Source organism: Pollicipes pollicipes, unplaced genomic scaffold (genome assembly GCF_011947565.3).
Source record: "Pollicipes pollicipes isolate AB1234 unplaced genomic scaffold, Ppol_2.1 Scaffold_6686;HRSCAF=7923_pilon_pilon_pilon, whole genome shotgun sequence".
Taxonomy (NCBI): domain Eukaryota; kingdom Metazoa; phylum Arthropoda; class Thecostraca; order Pollicipedomorpha; family Pollicipedidae; genus Pollicipes; species Pollicipes pollicipes.
Window position 1 is genome coordinate 18,471,395 of NW_023596921.1, and position 24,253 is coordinate 18,495,647.

A 24,253-nucleotide genomic window follows, 5' to 3' on the forward strand; every position below is an offset into this window, starting at 1 on the left:
TATCATCAGTTGCAACCAGCTATAGCCAGTTATGCCACCAGCAAGAGTTAAGTAGTAAAAGCTGGCCTTGTGTCAATATTGATCATGCAGCACCAGTCACACTTTTGCATTAGTTTCTTGGTTGTAAAATACTACATGAGCTGATAGCTACCTCACATTAAAGTGTTAACTGGATTTGTACTGAAAGTCATTGTTTTTTATGCATTTTTTCATGTTCATGTGTCAGAATATGATTGGAATTTATGTTGCAAAAATAAGCAAGCTGCTTCTGTTTGTAGTTGCAAGATCAGTCATATGCGTCCTCAAATGAGTTCATCTTGTGGATTGATTGTGACCGTGTTTTGACTCATACAAAAAGCTGGCATGCTTTGCAACTGCTGTAGACACCAGCAGTTATGTATGTTTGCTTCTCCAACTTTGAGTTCCACAGCTGCTCCAAAAATAACGTGCCTCTCAAACTCGGAATACCACATCCAAGTTTCATTTTGACCATTTAGCACTGGAGTGCAACACAAGGCTTACCACAACACCAGAGTGCAACATTTTATTTGCCATGCCACAGGTTGACTTCAGATGGCCAGATTGTATGTTGTATGTGATAGAGTCTAACATTGTGCATCACCCTATCCTCACAGTGGTTGAACTCTTCGGCATGTTGGTCTTTTGCCTCGTTTGCAGTTATGGAGACTCCACCATCCATTGAGTTGGTAACACAGGCGATCCAGACGCTGTATAACGACCCCAACCCAACCAGCAAGGAGCATGCCTCCAAATGGCTACAGGAGCTGCAGCAGTCAGTGAGTACACCCCATGTTTACTGTCTTGCTGTTTGATGTTCAAAGTAAAGCAAGATGTACAAATTCATATGGGCAAATGGGTGGAGTTTATAGCATATGCTTATATCTTATGGGGTGGAATTTATGGGAACTTAGAGTGACAGGTGGGTGGAGTGATCATTTTTCAGGCTTGTCCTTCCAAACTATGCTTCAATGTTTGGTGGGATGTTTCAATGTATAGAAGGAGTATGAGCAATCACTAGTTTGTGCTGCCTTCTACTTAAACAGACACTCCTATTGATTAAACTTCATGTTAGTGTTGGCCCTCCATGCACGGGCTGCGCGGAGACTGACGCGGTCGGCCGGCAGATCGTGGCCTGGAAGGTGGCGGACCAGCTGCTGCACGACAAGCGTGACCTGGAATCGTGCTACTTCGCCGCCCAAACCATGCGCACCAAGATCCAGTACTCGTTCCACGAGCTGCCGCCAGAGGCGCACGCGTCGCTCAAGGACTCGCTGCTCGAGCATATGGCGTGCATCACGCAGGCCACCAACCAGATCATCGTGACCCAGGTCGGTGGCCGGCCGGCGGCGCAGCGCGGCGGCGGTGCGCGCGGCTGTCCTGCTTGGTCAGAGGCCATATGCTGCATCGTCTTGCACACTGCAAGCTTTGCAAGGTTTTGATGACTTGATGACGATGATGATGACGATGACGATGACGATGACGATGACAATGGCGATGACGCTGATGACCAATGACAAGTCTACATAAAATGTGTCGTGCAGTCTTGCAGAATGTTCTCTGTGACCTGCAGTGTTCTCTATGCTATAGCCTGCAGTGTTAAGTACACAGTCTGTGTAGCTGGGTGGGTGTAGTGAACCTGGCTTTGTTGGCATGGCTGGCGTCTGTAGGCGTCAGCTATGACGTCATTATGTTACGACGTTATCTATGACGTCAGCCATCACCTGACCACTCGTCCATTCGTGCAACCGCGCCCAAGGCCTGACATGAGACCATGCATCTGATGGCATATGCCCTCATGCAGCTGGATCTGTGGGCCGACCTCACACCATTGTCTGACATCAGACTTAAGTCATGTTACTGGCCCTTCCCACCAGCTGTCTGCAGGCCCACCTGACACCAAACGGTCCATCTGTCCTGGCAGCCGTGTGTGTAGGCCCACCTGGCCGCCCATGTCTACCTGCAGCAGTGTCCGCCAGTGGTCGGTACCATTGTGTTCATAACCGGGACCTGACCACACGCCTGGCCGCCTGTCTCCCTGCAGCTGTGTGTCGGTGGCCGGCACCACTGTGTGCATAACTGGGACCTGACCACACGCTGGGCCGCCCCTCTCCCTGCAGCGGTGTCTGTCGGTGGCCGGCACCACTGTGTGCACAGCCGGGACCGGACTGTACGCCTGATGACCCGTCTCTGCCTGCAGCTGTGTCTGTCGGTGGCCGACCTGGCGCTGCTGATGTCGTCGTGGCTGACGCCGGTGGAGGACCTGGTGGCGCGGTTTGGCGAGTCGCACCCGGTGCCGCTGCTGGAGGTGCTGACCGTGCTGCCCGGAAGGAGGTCAGCTCGCGCCACCTGCGGCTGGGCGCCAACCGGCGCGACCAGGTGGCCGCCCTACTGCACGGCCACGTGTCCACTGGTGCTCAACCTGCTGGTGAGTGGGCGACGGTTGTGGAGGGCCGGCCCACGGCAGCCGGCGGCGGGTGCCGTGCTACCACCGGGCAAACGCCCGGCCTCCGGGGGATACTGAGCTAAGTGTGGCGTGATTTGCGGTGTTGGAGCTGCTGGGATGTATTCCATGTTCTGAACAGATGCATCCCTGGCCTGTTGTTTATGGCAGTCCACACATACGTTGTATAAGCGCTTTGTGTTCAGGTAGGCCTGTGCCCCAAAATGAGATGTCTGCATTTCTGTGTAACAACTCAAACTGTCCGTCGGCTGTGTGATCGGCTACCCGCCCTGCGCGCGCGCACGAAGTCTCCAATCTAACATTGGCTGTCCTGACGCGCGGCCGGACAGAACGGCTCCGTGGGCACCACGGAGCCGGCCCTGCAGACCAAGCTGCTGCGCTGTCTCTCCTCGTGGTTCACCTTCCCGGCGGACGCGCTGATCCAGGTGGCCGACTCGGATCTGCTCAAGTTTACCTTCCAGGTGCTGCACACCACCGGGTGAGTAGTGTCCTGGACTTGGCGCCGGGTCGACCTGGCGGGTCAAAGGTGGTGGGCATTTTCGTGGCGCAACATATGGTGATTGACCTGCGAATCAGGGGCGCCTGGAAAGAGGCTTGAAGTCTGATGGCAAAAATGTCACCCGGGCGTAGAGCTCTATCGTCTTCATGTGCTTGCCTGCGGTGAAGACCCCGCACGTTCTCTGGCTGTTTGGGAGCACTGGTACCCCCTGACAGTGCGCCTGCCCCACCGTCGCAGGGCGTCCGACGCGCTGCACGAGGTGGCCACCGACTGTGTGTGCTCAGCGCTCTTCCTGATCGAGGAGGACCTCAAGTACCACCCGTTGGCCAAAGCGCTCTTCGCCGGCGTCTTCACACTGGCGGACCCCTACCAGATGGCGGTCGCTGAGGAGCTCGTGGACAAGTGAGTAGTGGTTCGGCGCTGGCAAATGCTCACGACCGAGTTTGTGCGACGCTAGCTTAGCTGTGGGTATCGTTGCTGAAGGAGAGCCGGCGTTTTGATGCTTCCGAATTTCGCGCGCTCAGCGAAATGCGCACACTTTTACAAGCCTGCGCCATAAGCTAGGGACGATAGCGTGTGACGTAAAAAAGTGAGACACGTAGCCAGGTGGGACAGTCTCCCCCGCGGTTCGTTGCAGCTGAGTGATGGATGTGAAATGCTGTCAGGTGGATGCGTCGCTTCTTCATAGTCAGCGTGTCGTTTCTTGAGGTCTGTTGTACAAAAAAAAAATAGTCAAACTGACACCCTTCAATGCATTTCGTCCCCCATCCACCCATGTGTCCAGACCTCCACAAGGCTGATCTGCCACCAGTTCCATGGCTTGCAACCCCGATCTATTTTGTTGGGGCTTGTGCTCGTGCCCTCACCGGAGCGCCGACCACCCCGCGCAGGTGCCGCAACTACAGTCGCGTGTTCACGGAGCTGGGCGAGGCGGTGGTGACCGTGCTGGTCAACAACCCCGGCCAGGGGCTAGGATCGATGCAGGTGCTCGACATGATCCTCGTCTGTGTCGGCCACCATGACTACGAGGTACGCGCTAGTGATACCGACTGAAGGAGCAGGGGGGGGGGGGGGGGGGGGGGTAGGTCGGGCTGAGGACCGAGAAAAGGATCGGTGAGAACGGAACGTGGCGGCTGCCACACGCAGGAGATCTTGCGTTTTGTTTGGCAGTTGCGAGACTCATTTAGCGAGTCAAGATAATTTGGCAAAGCAGTCAGAGCGCATTTTGTTGCGAGTGCTTTGCAGGGAGGAAGATCGCGCCGAAGTGGAGGGCAAGTGAGGTGCGGAAAGGGTACAGCAGCGTAGTAACGCAGACCATGCTGATACCGCGAACCGTCCCGCGCCCGTCTCACCCGCGCGCCGTCACCAGGTGGCTGAGGTGACGTTCCACTTCTGGTACCGTCTGTCCGAGGAGCTGTACCAGATGGTACCGCGAACCGTTCCGTGTCCGTCTCACCGGCGTTCCGTCACCAGGTGGCTGAGGTGACGTTCCACTTCTGGTACCGTCTGTCCGAGGAGCTGTACCAGATGATACCGCGAACCGTCCCGTGCCCGTCTCACCCGCGCTCCGTCACCAGGTGGCTGAGGTGACGTTCCACTTCTGGTACCGTCTGTCCGAGGAGCTGTACCAGATGATACCGCGGACCGTCCCGTGCCCGTCTCACCGCGCTCCGTCCCCAGGTGGCTGAGGTGGCGTTCCACCTCTGGTACCGTCTGTCCGAGGAGCTGTACCAGATGATAACCGCGAACCGTCCCGTGCCCGTCTCACCCGCGCTCCGTCACCAGGTGGCTGAGGGTGACGTTCCACTTCTGGTACCGTCTGTCCGAGGAGCTGTACCAGGTGATACCGCGGACCGTCCCGTGCCCGTCTCACCTGCGCTCCGTCACCAGGTGGCTGAGGTGACGTTCCACTTCTGGTACCGTCTCTCCGAGGAGCTGTACCAGATGAAGAGCAGCAACCACTACAGCCGCTTCAAGCCTTACTTCGAGATGCTTCTGCTGGCGCTCTGCCGGCACTGTCAGATGGAGTCTGATCACGTGAGTCGGCACTGTCAGATGGAGTCCGATTACGTGAGTCGGCACTGTCAGATGGAGTCTATCATGTGATTCGGACCGTTACCTGAGAAGGTCTTGCGGCACTGGACACCAATATGGAGTTTGATTGACCTTGTTTGGCCTTATCTGACGCGAAGGTCATAGCCGAGGGACCTCAAATTTTGACACCAGTAAGTTCACATACAGGCCAACACACCGTGTGAATTTAGTCCTTATAGCTCTCTTAATTTTGCGATCTTAGGGGTTCAAATTGACCCCCACCCGAGCGAGCGGTATTCAACCGGCCACCCGGGCGCGTGTTAATGGACCGAAGTGTCGTCAAACTATCGCGCTTGCTCTGTACCGATCACACCCCGTTAAGTGGCAGCCGACGCGGTCGCTGCGGCGTCTGGCCGCGCGCCACCGCCCAGTGCTGACCTGGCGGTGCTCTGACAGCCGCTCTCCGTCTGTGCCCTCAGGACGGCACGCCCGACGACCAGGACGAGTTCTCAGACTTCCGGTCGCGGGTGACCGACCTGGTGCGCGACTTCGTGTTCGTCTGCGGCTCGCTGGACGTGTTCCACCAGATGTTCCTGTTCCTTCAGGACCCGGCAGCTACTTGGGAGAGCAGCGAGGCTGCTCTCTTCATCATGGCCACTGTCGCCAAGAACATTCTACCGTAAGTGGAAGGGGGAGGAGCGCCTAGAGCTGTACTTAGAAGCTACCGGTTGAAATGCTTTGAGGGCTTGCTATCACATTATCTCAAAGACAGTTTGTGAGCACGAATCTAGGTCGTCCCGATGGCTCAGTTGGTTAGAGCACCTGCCTCCTGATTCATGCACCCGTGGTGGGGTGGGTTCGAGTCGTTTCAGGTGCTCGCTGTTTGTCCTTGACATGTATGGCCTGCGGCTGGTGGCAGCGGTCGCGCTAAAGGTCAAATGACGTCAGAGGACAGGACGGACCGTGCTGAGCTTTGCGGCACGTCAACCTTTCTTTACCAAATTTTTACCGTTGGCATAGAATTGCGCCATCGGATGGTAGGGGTCAGGGCTCGCACAACAAGCACTGCTTAGCGTGAGCTCTGACCTCAGAAATCTGTCCATTCAAAATGTTCGGATTAAATCTTTAAGAAAGACGCATGGGAGCGACTGAAACGATTGGTAGCGATTGGCAACGTAACGCAACTAAACGACGTGTTCGGTAGGTTGTTCTGGCACTCGATTTGAATTATGTGTCATGAATATAGTCCGCTGCTGTGAACGTGCATGATTTGTATTCATAAATGCTACTTATTCGGGGTATGAACAGGAGTGGCGTCAAAAACTGGTTCGGAAGCTCATATTTACCGGCCGCTGATGTCTTTGACTGATGTGGCTTAACCGCCAACACTTTTGGCCTGTGTGGCGTTGGTTGATCATGACAGGACAGCACGGTGCCGGAGGTGGTGCAGGCTTCCGTCTAACGCTGGTGCCGGTGCAGTCGGCAGGACAGCGTGGTGCCGGAGGTGGTGCAGGCGGTGCTGGCTCTGCCGGACAGCGTGCACGTGGCGCTGCGTTTCACCGCCATCAACCTGCTCAACGGGCTTTCCGAATGGATCTTCGAGCATTCCACTGTGCTAGGTGAGAGGGGCGCGGAGACATGCGCGAAGACGGCTGGCTTTGGGGCTTTCTCGCCTACATGTTGAGCGACTGTTTTGTCTGCGTCGTTTTATTCTTTTGTTTGCCTGCACCGTGCGGTGAAATCTGGCTCCAGTGGCTAAATAGTAGTGACTAACTCCAGTGGTTAAGTGTATATGTGTCTCACATGTTTCACATTCTCACATAATTTAAGAATGCCACTGTCTTCCAGAAGATCTTGGCGCCTGATGCAGTGTTCAGTCCTCTGTTTACAATGGCGCGCATGTTTTAGATGCATGACCATGGAGCTCATGTTATTATCCGGTTCTTACGGCCCTGCTGGGTGTTTTGAGTCTGATTCGCACGTCGCCTGCCATACTACGTGGCAGGCTGCCACATCTTCCCGATGTGCCTCGTCCCTGTGGTCAACTGGGGTCAACTGGGGTGACCCCAGTTAACCGGCCCGTCTAGCCAGGGTCAGCCTCCGTTAGTCCGGCCGTCGCCCCGCCCTCCCGCCCCCATCCCGCGTTCGCAGACCTGCCCCGCCCGCCATGACGTCGTTCGCCCTGTCCATCGCCAGCCTCTTGAATTGTCCTCCGCCTCCGCAGAGCCGGTGCTGAACTTCCTGCTGGCCGGTCTGCGGGTGGACAAGCTGGCCACGGTCTCGGCGCGCGCCCTGAAGTCCATCTGCGGCCAGTGCGACCGCCAGATGACCGGCCATCTGACCGGTCTCGTACAGATTGTCCAGTCGCTCGACACGTTCAGCATCACGGCCGAGGCGGCCGTCGGCATTCTGGAGGGCACCGCCAAGGTAGTGCCGCGCGGCGGCGGGCTGCGGGCTCGTGGGGTCCGTGGCGACGGCAGAGGTCTATGGGGCGGCGCCTGTAGGCGGCGGCCCGTTCATTTGTACATGCAACGATGTTGAGGTAATGTCTCCAGCAGTTCGACGCGCCGCGGTGCCGGCTGATTAGCAGCGCTGTTTGTCTCAGAGGAACACGGCAGCAAAACAGGCATCAACGATAGGTCATCGTCACCTGATGCTCTTCATTTCATACATTGGGCTGTTGGTGGCGCAGCATGTTAAGTCTCCATTCTAGAACGGCATCACGCGTGTACGCAGCAGCAGCAGTGTAGGAAAGCGGGTGGAGGCCGCGCCGTGTCCGCGTCGCGGGAGGTGACTGGTCTGACTCGGCCGTGCACCTCCGCCGGGGAGGCGCGTGGGAGGCCGTGCCGTGTCCGCGCCGCGGGAGGTGACTGGTCTGACTCGGCCGTACGCCTCCGCCGGGGAGGCGGGTGGCAGGCCGTGCCGCGTCCGCGTCGCGGAAAGTGACTCGTCTGACTCGGCCTCGCGCCTCCGCCGCCAGGTGGTGGCCAACATGCCAACGGAGGCGATCCCGGAGATGTTCGGCAAGATCTGCCAGTCACAGCTAGTGCCGCTGCGGCAGACCGTCGACCAGGTGAGGTCGCCGGCGCCGACGCGGCGCTGGTGCGTCGCTCGCGCGTGCCGGCTGTGTCTGCCGCGCCTTCAGTGCCTACCAATTGCAACATCACGGTGGACTGCAATGAATGCTGGTGGGTGATAACTGGTGGGATGATTTGGTGCACCCGAATGGCGCCTTCAGTCGGCTCTGAATAGGCGGAAGCTAAGTTTGCTTCGGAATCTGCCAGTAAGCGCCAGAATGCGGTGTGGCTTAGACCGCTGTCCCCACGGGTGTCGAATGACCCTGGCTGTCGCCGCGCCCAATCAATTGCTTCTCCTCCATGTCCATGTTCATAAGCTTTCAGATCCCGCCGCGCCCGATTACTTGCCACTCCTCCATGTCCATGTTCATAAGCTCGCCGATCCGCGTTTCGACGTCCATGTGCTGCAGAGTCGGGCTCATCAGCTGTTGCGATCGGAGCGCCATTGCGTCGGCGATTAACACTCGCAGTTTGATCGCCGCGTCCTTAACAAGACGGCAGTCTTTGTCAAAGCGTACCTTCACCACGCTCGATGGCAACGTGGTCCTCAGCGCACGTGAGGCTGGCAAATGGCTGGGAATGCACGTGATGGCCGTGCTATTAGTGTGCGGCCCGTTCGGTGTGCCGCCGGCCTGACGCCTCCTAGCCACCGGTGCAGCCTGACGCCTGCCGACGCCTCGCCGCAGGCGGGGGACGCCCGGCCGGCCAAGGGAAGCCGCGCCGACCCCGTGCTCTGGCTGGACCGGCTGGCCGCCGTCTTCCGGCACACGCACCCCGAGATCAGCAACGGGCAGGTGCACCCCTGCAAGGTCGTCTTCGAGGAGGTGAGCCGGAGCCGCCGCCACTGCGGCGACGCGCCCGGGTCCGCTTTACGCGCGGGTAATGACGTCTGCGTTGGGCGGTTCTCAAATGGAGAGGTGTCGAGGAACGGGCGCCATATGACCAACGCAGTCGGCACGCGGTGAAGCCCAAATCATCATCGGTCTCGTGGAGGTGGTTGGTGCTCTGATCTAGAGAAGTGAACGTGATGTGTGCGCGTTCCTGGGGCGCGTGTTCTTACCCTGGCGCGTTGTCTCAGTTTGCAAGCCGTATGAAGACCGCGAGGGGTGAAGATGTAATTATCAAGTTGTCCCGTCTTATGACTGCAAGACAAGCGGTTCCACAACCCCTTGTAGCCTCTTTAGCCTCCCAGAGCTATCGTGTCGTCAGGCCTTGGCGATGCCTGCCTCTCTGCATTACACGTGTGTTGGCGGCGGCCGACCACGGCCTGGTGCCCGCCGTCACCTGTGTTTGTGCGGCGCTGGGCAGCAGGTGTGGCCGGTGCTCTCGGGCGTGATGCGGCGGTACCAGCGCGACGGCCGGGTGATGGAGCGCTGCTGCCGCTGCCTCCGGTTCGCCGTCCGCTGCGTGGGTAGCCAGTCGGCCGCGCTCCTCCAGCCCATGACCGCCCAGATGGTCGAGATCTACGCCTCCACGCAGCACAGCTGCCTCATCTACCTGGCTTCGGTGAGACACGTTGCGGGCGCGCGCTGTGGTGACGTGCTGGGATGACTGTGAGAGCTCAGGGTGTATGCACATCTGTGATGAGATGCCTGTGGGAGTTCGGAGTGTGAATGCACATCTGTGATGGGATGACTGTGAGAGGTCGGAGTGTGAATGCGCGGCTGTGGATTATCCTTCGATATATGCTTTGCGATTGATAAAACGAAGGGTGCCCTCTGCTGATGCTTTACGTGATAGGGTCATTGTTATTTGCTTACTTCGCTTATGTTTCCGCAGTCGTTGCCACCTCTGCCTCATTGTTGTGTGTTCTCCTGACCTCTAATTAGCTTAAACTTGTGTAATTATCTAGAGTTACATAGCCCGTGCAAGCAGCTGTGGAACTGGCCGTCGTCCATGTATCGCATGGGTTGGGATTCCTCCCCGCCGTGCGTTCTCTGTCCGCACATCTCTCTCCCGCCCGTCATCTAGTGGCCGCGCGCGCCGACGCTAGTGCCCGTCTCGGCCGCCAGGTGATCGTGGACGAGTACGCGGCGCAGCCGGCGTGCGTGCCGCCGTTGCTGGCGACGCTGCACGCCCTGCTGCCGGCGGCGCTGCCGCTGCTCTCCGGCACGGATGGCCTGCGCCAGCACCCGGAGACGGTGGACGACCTGTTCCGACTGTGCACGCGGCTGGTGCAGCGCGTGACGCTGCCGTATCTGCAGCACCCACACGCGGCCGACGTCACGCGGCTGGCCGTGTCGGCCGTCACGCTCGACCACAGGTCAGAGCGAGGTCATGTCAGGCGTGGCTGAGGGCTCAGCCTGGCCTGAACTGTACGTGATGGCTGGTAATTAGGTTAATCTTGGTTCGCGCCGGGTCAGCGACCACGTTGGATCATGGTTGATGGAGGCGCTTACCGGTCACGGAATCGTGGATAGGAAGCTGTGTGATGTGATGCAAACGGAACTGCATCTCAAAAGCGCTCTCATGCGCGGCGTCAATGACAGCCAATTTATTATTTCCCGTTGCTAAGCTGTGGATTTGAATTCCGTTGTATGCGCAATCAGTCAGCGCTGTCGCATATGGAGCACCTAACCGTGTCACGCTCCCGACTTTTCCGTCTCCATTGTGTGCATTGAGCCACACGACGCACCTAAAGAACATGCGTCGACTCGGTCAAAAGCAGCGTGTCACTGACACCTGCTGCCGCTCACCATGTGCCGACACGGCCTCACCGCACCCGCCGGTCGCAGGGACGCCAACGCCTCGGTGACCAAGTACCTGGCGGAGCTGCTGCGCTGCGGCCGCAAACACGACGAGCGCGACGACTTCGAGCAGCGCCGGGAGCTGGTGGCGGCAGCGTTCGTCGAGTTCGGCGCCGCGCTCATCAGCAACCTGATCCAGGCTACGCTCTTCTGCGTGGCCAGCTTCATGATCCCCGACATCGGCGAGGTGTTCATGGAGGCGCTGCTCACCGACCGGCCGGTGAGTTGGAGTTATGGGCAGCTGGTAGAGTGGGGAGGTTATGGACAGCTGGTGCTAGGGTAGCGCTTTGTTTGCGCGAGGCGGGGTCGCGCTTTGTGCAATCTGGGTGAGATCACGGGCTCATGTGGCCGTGGAAGTGTTCGTGGTGATAGGATCTCCGTGACGTGCTTCAGGCTGATCAGCGTATAGGGTCGTGCAGTAGTGTGCCTGCATTATGTTTGCTTGCTCCAATCCGCGTGTACACTAATTTATATATATACGTTGTGAGGCCGTTGTCATCTGTGCGTTTTGTTGTTCCCACGCATTCAAAACACTAAAGCCATGGTATTATTCCGAAGTTCTCAAATAAATTCGCGATAGCATACCCGCAGCTCGCGATTCGCGACACCCGCTCCCTTGGTCCCCCTCGGCGTGCGCGGTGGCTGCCCCTTGGCGGTGGCACCAGCCTGACCGGCCCTTCGCCGCTGCAGGCCGTGTGCCGCCTGCTGGAGCAGACGCTCAAGTCGCTACCCACCGAGAGTGCCGGCGGCATTGTCACCGCCACACACAAACAGCTGGTCGAGTTCCACAAGTCTGTTACCAGGTGGGTGCAGGCCGCGGATGCGCCGATACCGGTGGAAAGGGTCCCAGTTGCATGTGTCCTTGTTTGTCCAGAGGTGTTGTGGTTATAATATATACGCACACCAGCCTACGTGATACGCTCGTTGGTTATACGCCGATTGGTCAACATTTTTGGCGCAGGATTTGCCGTTTCCAGTGTGCGCTGGAGTGAATAATTATAGCGTCTGCTGTGTTACGGTCCACTGCGGTTGTTGGCGTACATCAGGACCAGTTCATCCGATTGATGTCAGGTCTCTTGCCGCTTCTGGCTGCGTGCCTCACCGTGCCGAACCCTCGTCTGACTGCGCTTCCGTTGGCAGCGCCGAGACGACTCAGGAGGCGGTGCAGGCGCTGCGCGAGTTCTCCCGGCTGTACAGATGAGGCGCGGCCGTGCCGGGCCGGCGCGTCGCGACCCGGGCCCCGTCCAGCCCGGAGCCGCCGGAGGCCGTCAGACCGCGGCATTAGCTGCGGCCAGAGGTCGGTCCGGTCAGCCGGGGTCGGACGCCCGGTGGACGCGCGGCAGGCGAGGGTCAGCGCCGGTGACCAGGTCCGAGCGGCCGTGTCCGGGAGGGCTAGCGGCGCCTCCGCCGGGGTGTGGCTCAGGCTCGGCGTCCGCGCGCTGCAGTTCTCAGAGACGGAGTCAAAGTCTCCTGGGCCTCCCGCTGCGGACGGTCCGTGACTGACTCGGCCAGGTGACTTGGACTCTGTGACTGTCGGGAGTGTCCGCGTGTGGCCGGTGCGGATGGACGGACCGGCGGCGGCTCCTCGGCCTGGCGTTGGGCTGTGCGTGCTGTGAGTGCTGCGTGTCGGCCGCGCAGGCCGTGTCTTGCCGTCTCGTTTTATGAGTACCTGCTGTCCGCGATGCTGTCCAGCCGTTCCGCAGCCGTCGCGGTGCCGCGGCGCCGCTCTGTGTTCGCGCGCGCGTCGTGTGTGTGAGTGTGTGTGTGTGTTTGTGCGCCCCCGCGCCCGCGCGTTCGTGCGTGCCTGCGTGCCTGCGTTTGGCGGCGGCTGCTCACCCCCGTCTGGGTCATGCCCATGGCCGGGGGTCGCGATGGTGTGGTGCGCCTGCCCTGTTCGCCGCTGCGTGGTTTTATTTCGGTGATCTTGCTGTGCGGGTTTGGTTACCGTTGTTTTGTCGGGCGCGGCAGCCTCCCTTCTGGAGGCTCGCGGCGCGCTCTCTCCGCCAGCGGTATCCGCTGGCCATCTTGCTCGTGTTTCAACTCCCATGCAGTGTGCGTCACTCTGTTCAACGCCGCCTTCCGCCGGCGCGTGTTTCCGTCTTACGCGAGAACTCGGCGACGTTTTACGGCCGTGCTGTGGGGACACGCCGGACCGGCAACCGGCGCCGCGCGCTCGACGCACCTGTGACCGGAAGCGGGGTGTTTTCGTTTTTACGCGCATATGTACTTCGTACATATATTTGTTGTCCGCGCTCAGCGTCGACAAATATACGAGCGATCATTCCATGAGGGCACGGTGGTGTTTTTGAGCGGTTGGCGATCGGGCGTCACTGGGCGCCGGGATGCAAGCGGAGCGTTCTCAGGAGCGCAACCGGACCAGATCGGCGCCGGCGTCCTGGGGAGGTTCAGGAGGCGAGTGGAACTATTGCTCTTGGCCGGGCGAGCAGTAGTTTCACTCGCACGTCGGTGCTTGGGTTGTGACCATTTTTTTCGATGTTCGTGCCGTAACTCAGTTTGGCCTCGGGATCAGAATGGGTGGGTAGCCTAATTCTGCGGAATCCAACGACGTTTTTGTATACCTGTTCGATCAACTAGGAATCTCATGCAAGCGAATCTTAAGTTTCGAACAAAAATTAGAAAAACTGTTTACCAGGAAACCAATTGCCGAGCGAAATTGTGCAATCGTTTTCTGCTAACGCAAGGTGTCCGTCTAAACCGACCAAATATTTGACAGTTACAGTTCGACAAGGTTATCTCACAATGGCAACTATACGGGATGACAAGTTTTGCCACAATTGTTTTTGATGAGGCTATTTACTGACCTGTCATCGCGACATGTCTGACCGAAGAATATCATTCTGCATTGATCGCGTACGAAAACCACCTTGTCTGTACTTGCGCAGCAATGAAAGACATGTGGCAAAAATCGTTAGCCAAGCCGATGGAATGAATTTTGACGACCGTCTACTTTAAATCATACGTTCTCTGCTTGACTCTGAAAAAATGACTGACCTGTCGTGGTTTTGCTTTCCTCCATCCAGGAATACGGTGTTTGATTAAAAGCGGCAACGTCACATAGGTTGACGTTTTGTCTTATTGGGTTTTGCGGTATCTGTGGTAAAGTGGCCCGTGAAAATGTGCAGCATTCGAATACGTGTTGCAATAGCACGTTTTCAAGATGGCCGGCCCTCGGCAGGTGTGACAAAGCTTCCGATTTACGGGATATGATCGGTGACAAAAATTTACATTTTTGCAAGCTACTTGGTGCGAAAATGGGAGCAAAGTGCGACAGACTACCCCAATTAGACGAAACTTGAAGCTTAGTATTGGTCTGTACTCTCGAGCGCCTGCAGTGTGAGCTTGTGTAAAATGCATGTCGAAACATTGACATTTCGCCGCATGAGCAAGCTGAGCCGCAAGATGCTTCCAAACATATTGACTTTAATCAGAGAAGTTTTCAGCAGGGAACAGAAATATCCTGCAAGCTCAACCACACCAGTGCTGACGTTACAGATCAGTGGTAACACAATGCTCTTCCATTGCCCCTCAGGCCACCGCTTTTCACATATTTTTTCAACCAAGATTCACTTTACGTACTAAACAGCATGAAATGCCAAGTGAATTAGCTTATTATTAGCAAAGGTGGCTGTCCTCGGCACCTCGTGACATACGTAGTCGGCTACGCGACGTTTGAAATGCTTGTGACATTTCAGATAATGCATTTCCGTGTTTCTTGAGTGATCGCTTCGCGGCTGTGATTTGAGTTTAGTGCAAGGCTGCCGCTGGTTGTGTTCGTGACGCCAACGCTCACCGGCTTGAAAGACGTAGCCAATCGTCGGTTTCTTCTAGGGCGCTGTATGACTTGACGCGCTGTAGTCTTAACGTTAATAGCGCCGTACGGCTGTAAGTCGTGGGTGCGGAACCAGTTATACCACGTTTTATGGGGACAAAATGCGTCTGAACTTGAACGCCGCAAGGAATTCTTTATAACGACTATTCGAACAGCGCAATTGACCAAGAAATGAGGCCCAACTTGAAGAAACAAAACCTAAAAACACTCCGCAAGAAAACGACCCATCAACTGTTCTATCGAGAGCACCTTTTCCGTCATATAAGGTCGACGAAAAAGTATTGCGGAACGTCATCAGGATAAAGATTACAGGAGCTGACAAAGACACCGAAATCAGACTTTCTATTTATCACACGAGCAGGACAACTAGAAGCGTTGTAATGAAAGAAACCTGACAAGTGATAGCAGACAAAAATCAACTAAAGCGCGCCACTGCAGTGCATGAATTAAGATCCACGCACGAAGGTTGCCGCCTCTACTTATAGTGGAATGGCATGACATCTCTATCACGACGCATGACAATACACCTGCACAAGCGGGCGCCAGACCAGCGTACGTGCAAACCTCACTATCCAAAACTCCTACGCTCTAACATGATTGAAACACACAGATTCTAAAACCAAGTCCAAACAATCGCCGTTTTTAAGTTCTGCAGGTCATGTTCATCAGAGAAAGAATACCTGACTTAAACAAAGAACTCAGGACATGCGTCACTTTGGACCTGTTCACCCAATGCTTTCAGGTAGATCCATTGCCTCGAACTTTCCATGGTGTCAAGCTGACTGAAAAAGTGTTCTGCATGTGTTTGTATATGTTTTGTAAATTGACCTGATATTCGGATGCATAATCAGATCGTTCGCCTTTGTATATGTCTCGCAGAGCATGCCTCATATTTTGCTACATTTGAATATTTACCGTCCGACTGTTTTGCGTCGCTTAGATAATGGGAAACGAATTTCCTTGAAACGTTAGCTGCCTTGAACTAATATAAATTACTATAGGCGAACTTATGTATGACTTAACGAGAACAACGAAGGGTTTAATTCGAACAATCGAGCAGACGCAGAAGAACCGAAAAATGTACATTTGCCTTGCTTATAACAAAGTTTGCATTTAAGAGGATGTTTCACATTTGAAGATAATGAAGCCAGCATCCGATATGATGAAACAAGCTTACTTATAACAATCACTGTGCTTTTTGGAAAGAGGGCTACAGACAACACAATTCTCTGTGTAGTAAATGTGTTTTTTGTGTCATGGTTTGATTACGTCATCGCACAGTGCACAACACTGACTGAGAGCCAATTGACGGTCGTTTTATCTGGGAATCGGGCTCACGAACGCCAGGTATGAACGCGTCGGTAATTACAGCTTTATTCGCCTTGATCGCCGCATGACTTATTAAATGACAAAACTTGAATGACGCTAATGCGGTGGCATGAATGTCAATGTGACTGCCATTCTCTTCCCGTTATACCTTTCCCCTTTTCACGGGCGTGTAGCTCAGAAAGGAAACACGCTTAGGTCTTAAGAAAGGCAGAATTGTGAACAGCGCCGAAATGTCTTCAAGATGGTTATTTCAGTTCAGAACCTCGCATTAATGTGGAACACTCCCTTTAATGGAAGCATAATGTCTAAGTACACGTACACGCTTGCATTCTTATCCGGATCTACTCCCTGACGACTTGGTTGACTCATTCCAACTACGAATCACAAGAAAGCACAAAACAACCGACTACACTTTGACAGGTCGACAAATTTTTGTCTCATGCCGGAATCTGTTCTGATTCTGAATTACTTCGGTTTTTAAAAGCCCCTCGGCTGTTGAAGTCGTCTTAACTGCGGTACTGAACTGTGACCGGTACCACGTTAACAAAGGGGACACGCCAAACCGGTAAGAGATACGTCGAACCGGTAAGAAACACGCTAGACCGGTTCAACGTAAGAGAAAATAACGGTCTCGACCAGAATGCCACCACTAACCCCAATGCCGGTACACGACAAAAAATCAGTCAACACATTTGTTGTATACGCCAATCTTCTTGAGGGGAATAAGTTACGTTCAGTCCAAACGCGGCGGAAGACTGCATTATGACAGTAAGTTCAAACGCGTGGAGTTCACCTGAAAGGGATACCGGTGTGGCAGGGCGTCTGCAGAAACTATCTGCAGCCTTTAGAGACGCGTAAGAAGGACGGTCACCAGATCTGTGCTGGACGGTCAACATGTGCCCGCATGGTGACGTGTTGGGGCATGCGCTAAGCTGTTCAGTCGGAACCTGCAGGTGCTGTGTGACCTATATACAGACGGGTCAGAAGTATTTTACCTTTCTAATCATTCGGAAAGAGGAAATCCAGCTTCCGTCTTCTGCTGGATGGTTGTCAGACTATTCCTGCAGTTCTCCTGATCCCACGGCTTCCGCCACTCAGCAAGCTGATAGTGTCCCTCAGCAGCGTAGAGGTCGCTGACCCGAGCCTGAGTGTTCCGTTCGTGGAGTAGCGCCGCAGCCTTCGCCACATGCAGCCGTCGGATTGATTATCGGCCAGCCCAACGTGATTGGATATTCAAACCAAAGCCACCCGTTTTTTTTCGTTTGCTCTCAGAGATCGGACACGTTCCAATGTTAACTGAGCCAGCTGAGTCGCTGAAGCAGCGGGGTTCTGGTTGCCAAGCAAGAAAGCTCCTGGTGCGAGGTATGGTCAGTGCAGGCTGCGATAGGGTACAGTTCAGCGATAAAAGCAGACGCGGGTGCCGGCATCACACACCATCCAAAACCTCGAGACGATGTGAAGGCACACACAGTGCCCCAGGATGTTCTGGATCCGACCGTACAGACATGGGCGGCTTTTCTGCGTAATTTGAATACCGCTTGGGGTCGGGCACATGTCTGCGCTCGGCACAGCCGGTAAATGATGTTTGTGATGGCGGCAGCGAGGTCGTCTACCATCCTCGTAATGTTAGGTTGGCAGCCGCTTGCAAAACGCGTTTGGATTCACTCTTAAACCATCTTTCAAGGTTAACCAGGTTGCTCTAGACACTACAGTTCCCCTATTTAGTAAATATGCTCCCCAATATGTCTGTTTGGCTACGTCATCGTACCTTGCTCACCAACGATTGAGAGCTAATTCACGGCCACAAGACAAGGAAATCGTGCTCACGAACGCCAGATATGAAGAACTCAACTATTATATTTTTTCTCGGTCCTGATCGCTGCATGGCTTATGAGATGGCAGGATTTGAATGACCTTACTTTTACGTATGAGTGACAAGGTGACCTTGAAATATCCCCCTGTCCATTTTTGCGGGCGTGTACCTCAGAAACTAGGGGTGTTTAGATCTTAAGAAGGGCAGAACTGTGAACTGCACCGAAAGGTATTCAAGTTGGCTATTTCAGTTCATAACCCCATATTAATGTGGTAGCTCCCTTTAACCAAGATGTCTATTGAGCCATGCCCGCGTGAGGCTGTGTCGCTATCATCACACACGAAACACACGCTACGCATGTTAACAGCCGTATAGCGTTGTAGTCGTGACGGCAAAACGATCAAATTGCACCGAGAACATTCTCTGTCGCTACCATAACACAGAGAGCTTGGTTTATCGACGCACCTTCTGTAGTCGTATAGGACAAAATACTTCCAAATAGCACGCTTCAGTGGCCTGTCATACATTTTACTGTTTTCTTTATTGCAGCCGGTTGCATTGATTTTTTATTCAGCGGCGAGCGAACACCGTTTGAGGGCAGTTGTTTACTGACTTGAGCGCGTTCTGCTAGTGACGCGACCTTGCTGGAGGGCAATTCCAGCGCCAGTCCAGAATATCGACTGCACCGCATCCTTGAGCAGCAGCAACGTAATTACGCACTCGCATATCAGGCCATCGTGCGTTGCGCAACCGTCCCGGCAAGCGGGCGATTCTGTTATTCCACCCCCCCCCCCCCCCCCCCTCCGCCCGGCCGGCACCGAGTGACGCCCAGCCGAGGTGGTCCACGCGCGGTGCAGCGGAGTCAGTTGCGTCACTGGGAAGGGGGGGGGGGGAGGGGGCGGCCCGGCCCGACATTCGCCGTCCGATGGGCCCAGACCCGATCCCAATCAGCACGGGTATCGCCGCCCGCGGCACGGGCCGGGAGCGGAGAGCGACGCTGTTGCTGCGAACGTGGCGGGGTTGGCGTGCTGGCGAGTGCCGCTTCCGCGTCACACGTGGAGAGTTTCTCTTCTGTTTTGTCTCGACCTCACCCAAGCGCATCCCACGGCAGCCGGGCAGCGACCAGCCCTGTGCTGTGAAAGAGTCGTGAGCCGGACACCAGCGTACTTCGTGACTGCCATGGCCTAACGGTGTGCAGCACCAGCGGTACAATGAACAGTCTCTGCAGTGAAAACAGAAAACTGATCCATTATGCATGCCTCCATGGTTCGTGAAGACTGTCTAAGTATTTCGGATGCATCAAACACCGGCGAGCCCACCTGGAAGAGTTCGTGCAACAGCTGGTGCGCCCCGAAATGAGAACTGTCTGACAACTGCGTGACCATGTCAGGTGTGCGGTCACAGATGACACCCTCACCCGCCTCAAAAACCACAGCATAAAAACCCCGAACACACGCATGGCAGACGCGTGGCGGGTGGACCTGGCTGCGGGCTGCAGGTGGTCGCCCGTTACCTGCAGCCGGTGCCGTGGTACCAGCCGTTACTTGCAGCCCGGTGCCGTGGTACCAACCGTCACGTGCGGCCGTTGCCGTGGTACCAGCCGTTTACCTGCAGCCGGTGCCGTGGTGCCAACCGTCACCTGCAGCCGGTGCCGTGGTACCAACCGTCACCTGTGGCCGGTGCCGTGGTACCAACCGTCACCTGTGGCCCGGTGCCGTGGTACCAACCGTCACTTGCGGCCGTTGCCGTGGTACCAGCCGTTACCTGCAGCCGGTGCCGTGGTGCCAACCGTCACCTGTGGCCGGTGCCGTGGTACCAACCGTCACCTGTGGCAGGTGCCGTGGTACCAGCCCTTACCTGCAGCCAGTGCCGTGGTACCGACCGTCACCTGCGGCCGTTGCCGTGGTACCACCAGCCGCCGCACAACAGGAATCGTCGCTGTCACGTGACAGTGGTCACGCATGCGTGCACCAAAGGAGAGTGTACCCGCACCGAAAGCACTTCACATTGGGCCGAGGTGATTTGTGCCTGGAGTGTATCCGGAGACGGAGCTGGGTAGGTGCGGCGTCCTGCCACCAAACTGACGGTTGGCCGCAGGCGGTATCCAGGCGGTCGGGCATGCATTCCGCCAGGGTATTCCAACGCCGTTCAACTTTGCTGCAATCACTGCGAGCGTGTGCTTGCAACAGATGATACCTGTCTGCGACTTGCTGAGGTTACAAACGTTGCCGCTGGCTTCGAAGCGGGCTCGTAATTCGGATGCTACGCGGCATGCATGTAACGTAATACGCCACAGGGAGAGACAAATGTCCGACCCATTAGCACAAACAAATGACAATCAATTGTTTTGACTTAGGTCCAACGATCAAGGCACTTGTACGTACTGATAGTCACGTGTGCTGAAAGGCACCCTTGGAATACCGCAAAAAAAACTTCTGAATTTATGCAGACATTTACTGCACAGCGACGAAGCATGGATGACGAAGCCAGCCGCCTTGTAGACGCGTGCTGTTGCGTTTGAGACGCACACTATGCGCATCGCATTACGAATTTCGCAGAAGCTTCGCATGACGCAGGCAAAGTTCACTATTGTCAACCTTATGCCAACATTCTCACAAATTGCATGCATCAGCACACAATTAACAACGTTGATCTGCCGGAACTGAGCGGGGTGGCAGCATGGGCTAGCGGTACCGGGAGCAGAGCTCATGCACATGCCGTGCGGACCGGACGGAGCTGCAACCACCGGGCCGAGAAAGCTCTCCCGCTAACCCGCCCTGCACTTACGCAACCGGCGGTCTAAGGCAATGCACGTCGTTTGCCAACGGTTTGAAAACGGCGCCTTGCATCACGCTGGTCCCGGGCCGACGAGCTGTGACTGCAATGAAGCCGCTGAGCCACGGCCGGCCGTCAGCGCGCGACCCCAAACCCGTCGGAATCGACTTCTCCCTCCCGTCACCATGATGCCTTCCGCTATGATGCCCTATGATGCTCGGATGCCTTCGGGCCTCCTCACCAGCTCCCCACCTCACCCCCTCCCTCTGTAGGCGGGTGGCGATGCACGCTGGCAGCGGCGGCGGTCGGTGAGCGGCGTGCGGCGTGCGGCCAGTCTTCGGCCGGCGCCCGTCCCACTGACAGCAGCCTCCGCCAGCTGCGCCGCCGACCGGCAAGTCCGCGCGCCACATCCCGCCACCGCCATGGACTTCCTGCTGTGGCAGAACAGCGTCGCGAGCGTCTGCGGCGCGGTGGTCACGGCGCTGCTGGTGCAGGCCGCGTTCAACACACTCCGCTTGTTCTGCTCGCTCCTGGTAGGCTATGTTCTGCCGAGATGGACCGATACGGACGTGACGCGCCACGGCAAGTGGGCAGGTGAGTCGATCCAGTTGGGCGAGGTCATTGTGGTTTCTGTGTGTTTGTCATACCGGTGATCAGTATACAATTAGTATAGTAATGTTGCATACGTTATACGCCGCCTGCAACTGGAAACCTGTTTACGTGCAACTGGTTTTGTAAATGCCCCTGCCATCCAATGTCCAGTGGCGGAGGCAGGGAGAGCATAGGGGCGCGTGCCTCTCCCTTAGGTTCCGGGGATCCTCCGGGGGTCTTCTTCTTCGGGATCCTCAGGACCGACAACTAAGGGGTCAAAACGTTGTCTGGAGGTCGTCTGAAGGGGCCTAGCCCGCAGGGCCGGGCCCGTGGCACCCATTGGGAACCCCTGACGAAGCGATTGATATTGCCACTCGATGGTAATCCAATCTTACCTGAGGCTCGACGTTGGGTCTTGAGTTCGAATTCAGCCTCCATCAGCATTCTCGACGGATGCACGCAGAGGCGGATCAACGGCGGCGGAGGAGGGTACCAGGTCGTGCCCCGAGGCGAAAATTGCTACATTTTTTATCTTGAAAAAAATGCAAGCAAACGCTACTATTGCCCTCCCCCCTTGCCATTCCGTAGGCGGCGCGCGCCATTGTTTTCTCCAGCATAAGAAAGCTATGAGGGCTCGCTCACTAGTTGCATGGCTCAACCACTGACGTCATCATCTTTTGGACGAGCCCATTTCGCACATATGGGAAAATTTTGGAGGACGCTGTCTTGCCGGCTTCCGGCACGCGCTTTAACGTCTCTCTTCGCCCGACGAGGAGCCATTGATGGCGCTTTCACTGGGCGTCGGGGATCGTGGGACTTTCAGCGTACCCCGCCTCAAACAACAGCAACCCGCTCATTCAATGATTTCCAATCAAATGCCCTGAAGTGTCATGTGCCTTCGTAACGTCACGATTTACCAACATTTCGGGTAAAACAAGCCATGCAGAGGTTGATGAATGTTTGGCTCTCGACCTGGCATTGCTCGAACGTTTAATTGGTATACGACCGTTCTGAAAGTCCAGGCGGGTATGCTAAGCCTCGGTGCGCCAACGCTCGGCGTTTTAATGTAATCCATGCTCACGCTGATGGGGTCTGCATCAAACCCACCTGAGGCAGTGCGGTTTCATTCACGATATTTATGCAAGATTGCACGCTTTGGTAGGAAGTTGCGATGCATGAACCTGCATGCAATACCTATTTAATACAGTTGTCATGACATCAATCACACATCTTGCTACTTACCAGCCTTTCGCCTACCACGCGCCATCGCGACCAGATTGCAACACAAACTACAAAGAAAAGGTTGCAATTCAGAAAACCGGACGCACATTGTCGTCCATTCACACCAAGGGCGCGATCAGAATTTGAGACGGAGGCGGCTGGGCTACCAGGATTGTGACGGGGAAGGTAACGATCGCAACCCAATCGCAGTCGTTTAACGGATGGGTCGGGACAAGGCATCAGTACCACAAAGTGAGTTATTGTTCGAGCTATTGTCCTCACCTGGTGTGTAAGTATTCGCGCAACACTTCTGCCAGTTAATTCTCCTTTCCGTGACGCGATTATCGCATCCTAAAATAAGGCAAAAACAAATCGAATAAACCGCTAACTTGCCCACAGAGGAACAGAAATGAATCCCACTTGATCTTACGCCTTATAACCAGCACTCGCTCTGTCTAGGGAGAACCGTTGTACCTGCCCTGCCTTTGGCTTCATTTGCTCGCAGCTGTCGGGGGCGACATTATTTTTTAGTGCCGAGAAGATGAGTGTTCGCTGATTGTCATGCATACATGCACGCATGTCATCTGTACCAAAAGCGTACCAAAAGTACCCAAACATGTACCAACATCATGACCTTGTGCCTGGATATCGTGAATCAAACTGCACTGCCCGAGGTGGGAGACCCCACCAGCACGGGCATGGATTACATTAAAACGCCGAGCATTGGCGCACCGAGGCTTGGCATACCCTCCCGGGCTTTCAGGACGGACATATACAAAATTCAAGTCCGGGTAGTGTCAGGTCGCCGGTCAAATATTCATCAACCTCAACAAGGCCTGTTTTATCCAAAATGCTGATAAATCGCAACATAACGAGGGCACTTGACATCTACGGATATTTTATTAGGAATCATTGAACGAGCGAGTTGCTATTGCTTGAGGCTGGATACGCTGAGAGTCTTACGATCCCCGACGCCAAGTGAAAACGTCGTCAATGGCTTCCTGTCGGCGAAGAGAACCGTTAAAGCAGGCGCCGAAAGTCGGCAATACAGCTCCTCCAAAATTTTCTCATTTGTGCGAAATCGACTCGTCCAAGAGATCATGACGTCAGTGTTTGAGCCGTGCAGCCCAAGAACGTGTTCTCATGGCTTCCTAATACTGATGTAAATAACGATGCACATGATATTCTGGATTCACTCCTGGCGTTGTGAATAAAGGCATTTTGCAACTTTGTAAACGTGTGCCCCCCCAGATCAAACGGTGACTCCAGTTTGAATGTAATTTCTTACCAAATTCGAACGCCTCAATTGGCCCACATTTGCCACTAGCATGATCATCCTACCGTAAACACAATGCACCAGTATATGTAATTCGTTCGTCGGGAACGTCTACAGTACCAAGGACATATGTTTTGTTTGTTTTGTGTGCGTCTTCGTTTCGGATTGCTATCCTTTGGTGATTGTGAAGTTTAGTGGGATCGAAATTGCCTCATAAAATTTATCTGGTACTTGGCTTATCGATGACAATGCGCTTTATCTTGTTCTGCTTGTGACAGCGATTGAGCGCTAAATAGCAGGCAGCGATCGGACTACCTAGCATGCTCGCGTAAATTGCGGCAGCCGCCTGGCCATGTATGTTGCATTAGGAAGTGACTCCTTGTCCGCTATAAAAATGCGTTAGCTACCTTTGGAGCTATATGCTCATTAAAAGTAGTCCTTGACCTGATGAGGTTTGTGAGCTCCCTTATACGTGGTCACCTGCTTCCAAGATTTGCTAGCTGCAATCTGTTGAAGTATGGAAAATGGGCAGGTAAGGGTTTGACTTCACATGATACCT

The 24,253-nt window shown here is 55.3% G+C and overlaps 2 protein-coding genes across 2 annotated transcripts in view; both read left to right on the forward strand.

Moving 5' to 3' along the window:
• The first annotated feature begins 3,127 nt into the window (after positions 1-3,127).
• On the forward strand, positions 3,128-12,079 carry LOC119107995 (transportin-3). Its single transcript, XM_037231581.1, has 14 exons — positions 3,128-3,153; positions 3,219-3,383; positions 3,872-4,010; positions 4,872-5,018; positions 5,495-5,694; positions 6,495-6,634; positions 7,240-7,442; positions 7,996-8,088; positions 8,779-8,916; positions 9,401-9,598; positions 10,105-10,355; positions 10,828-11,059; positions 11,530-11,642; positions 11,980-12,079. The coding sequence occupies exons 1-14, from the start codon at positions 3,128-3,130 to the stop codon at positions 12,038-12,040; spliced, it is 2,106 nt and encodes a 701-aa protein (XP_037087476.1). The 3' UTR covers positions 12,041-12,079.
• Positions 12,080-21,028: 8,949 nt separating this feature from the next.
• Positions 21,029-24,253, forward strand: part of LOC119107996 (putative fatty acyl-CoA reductase CG5065) — a 68,123-nt gene continuing 64,898 nt past the window's right edge. The window contains exon 1 of the mRNA XM_037231582.1: positions 21,029-21,139. Within this exon, the coding sequence (XP_037087477.1) occupies positions 21,029-21,139 (111 nt within the window). The remainder of the gene's footprint in view (positions 21,140-24,253) is intronic.

Excerpts from the sequence above, each read along its gene's own strand:
- LOC119107995 (XM_037231581.1), top strand. The coding sequence starts at position 3,128 with ATGTGCTTGCCTGCGGTGAAGACCCC. Across the intron at positions 5,695-6,494 it reads GTCGCCAAGAACATTCTACC|TCGGCAGGACAGCGTGGTGC; the intron begins GTAAGTGGAAGG and ends GTGCCGGTGCAG. Across the intron at positions 8,089-8,778 it reads TGCGGCAGACCGTCGACCAG|GCGGGGGACGCCCGGCCGGC; the intron begins GTGAGGTCGCCG and ends GCCTCGCCGCAG.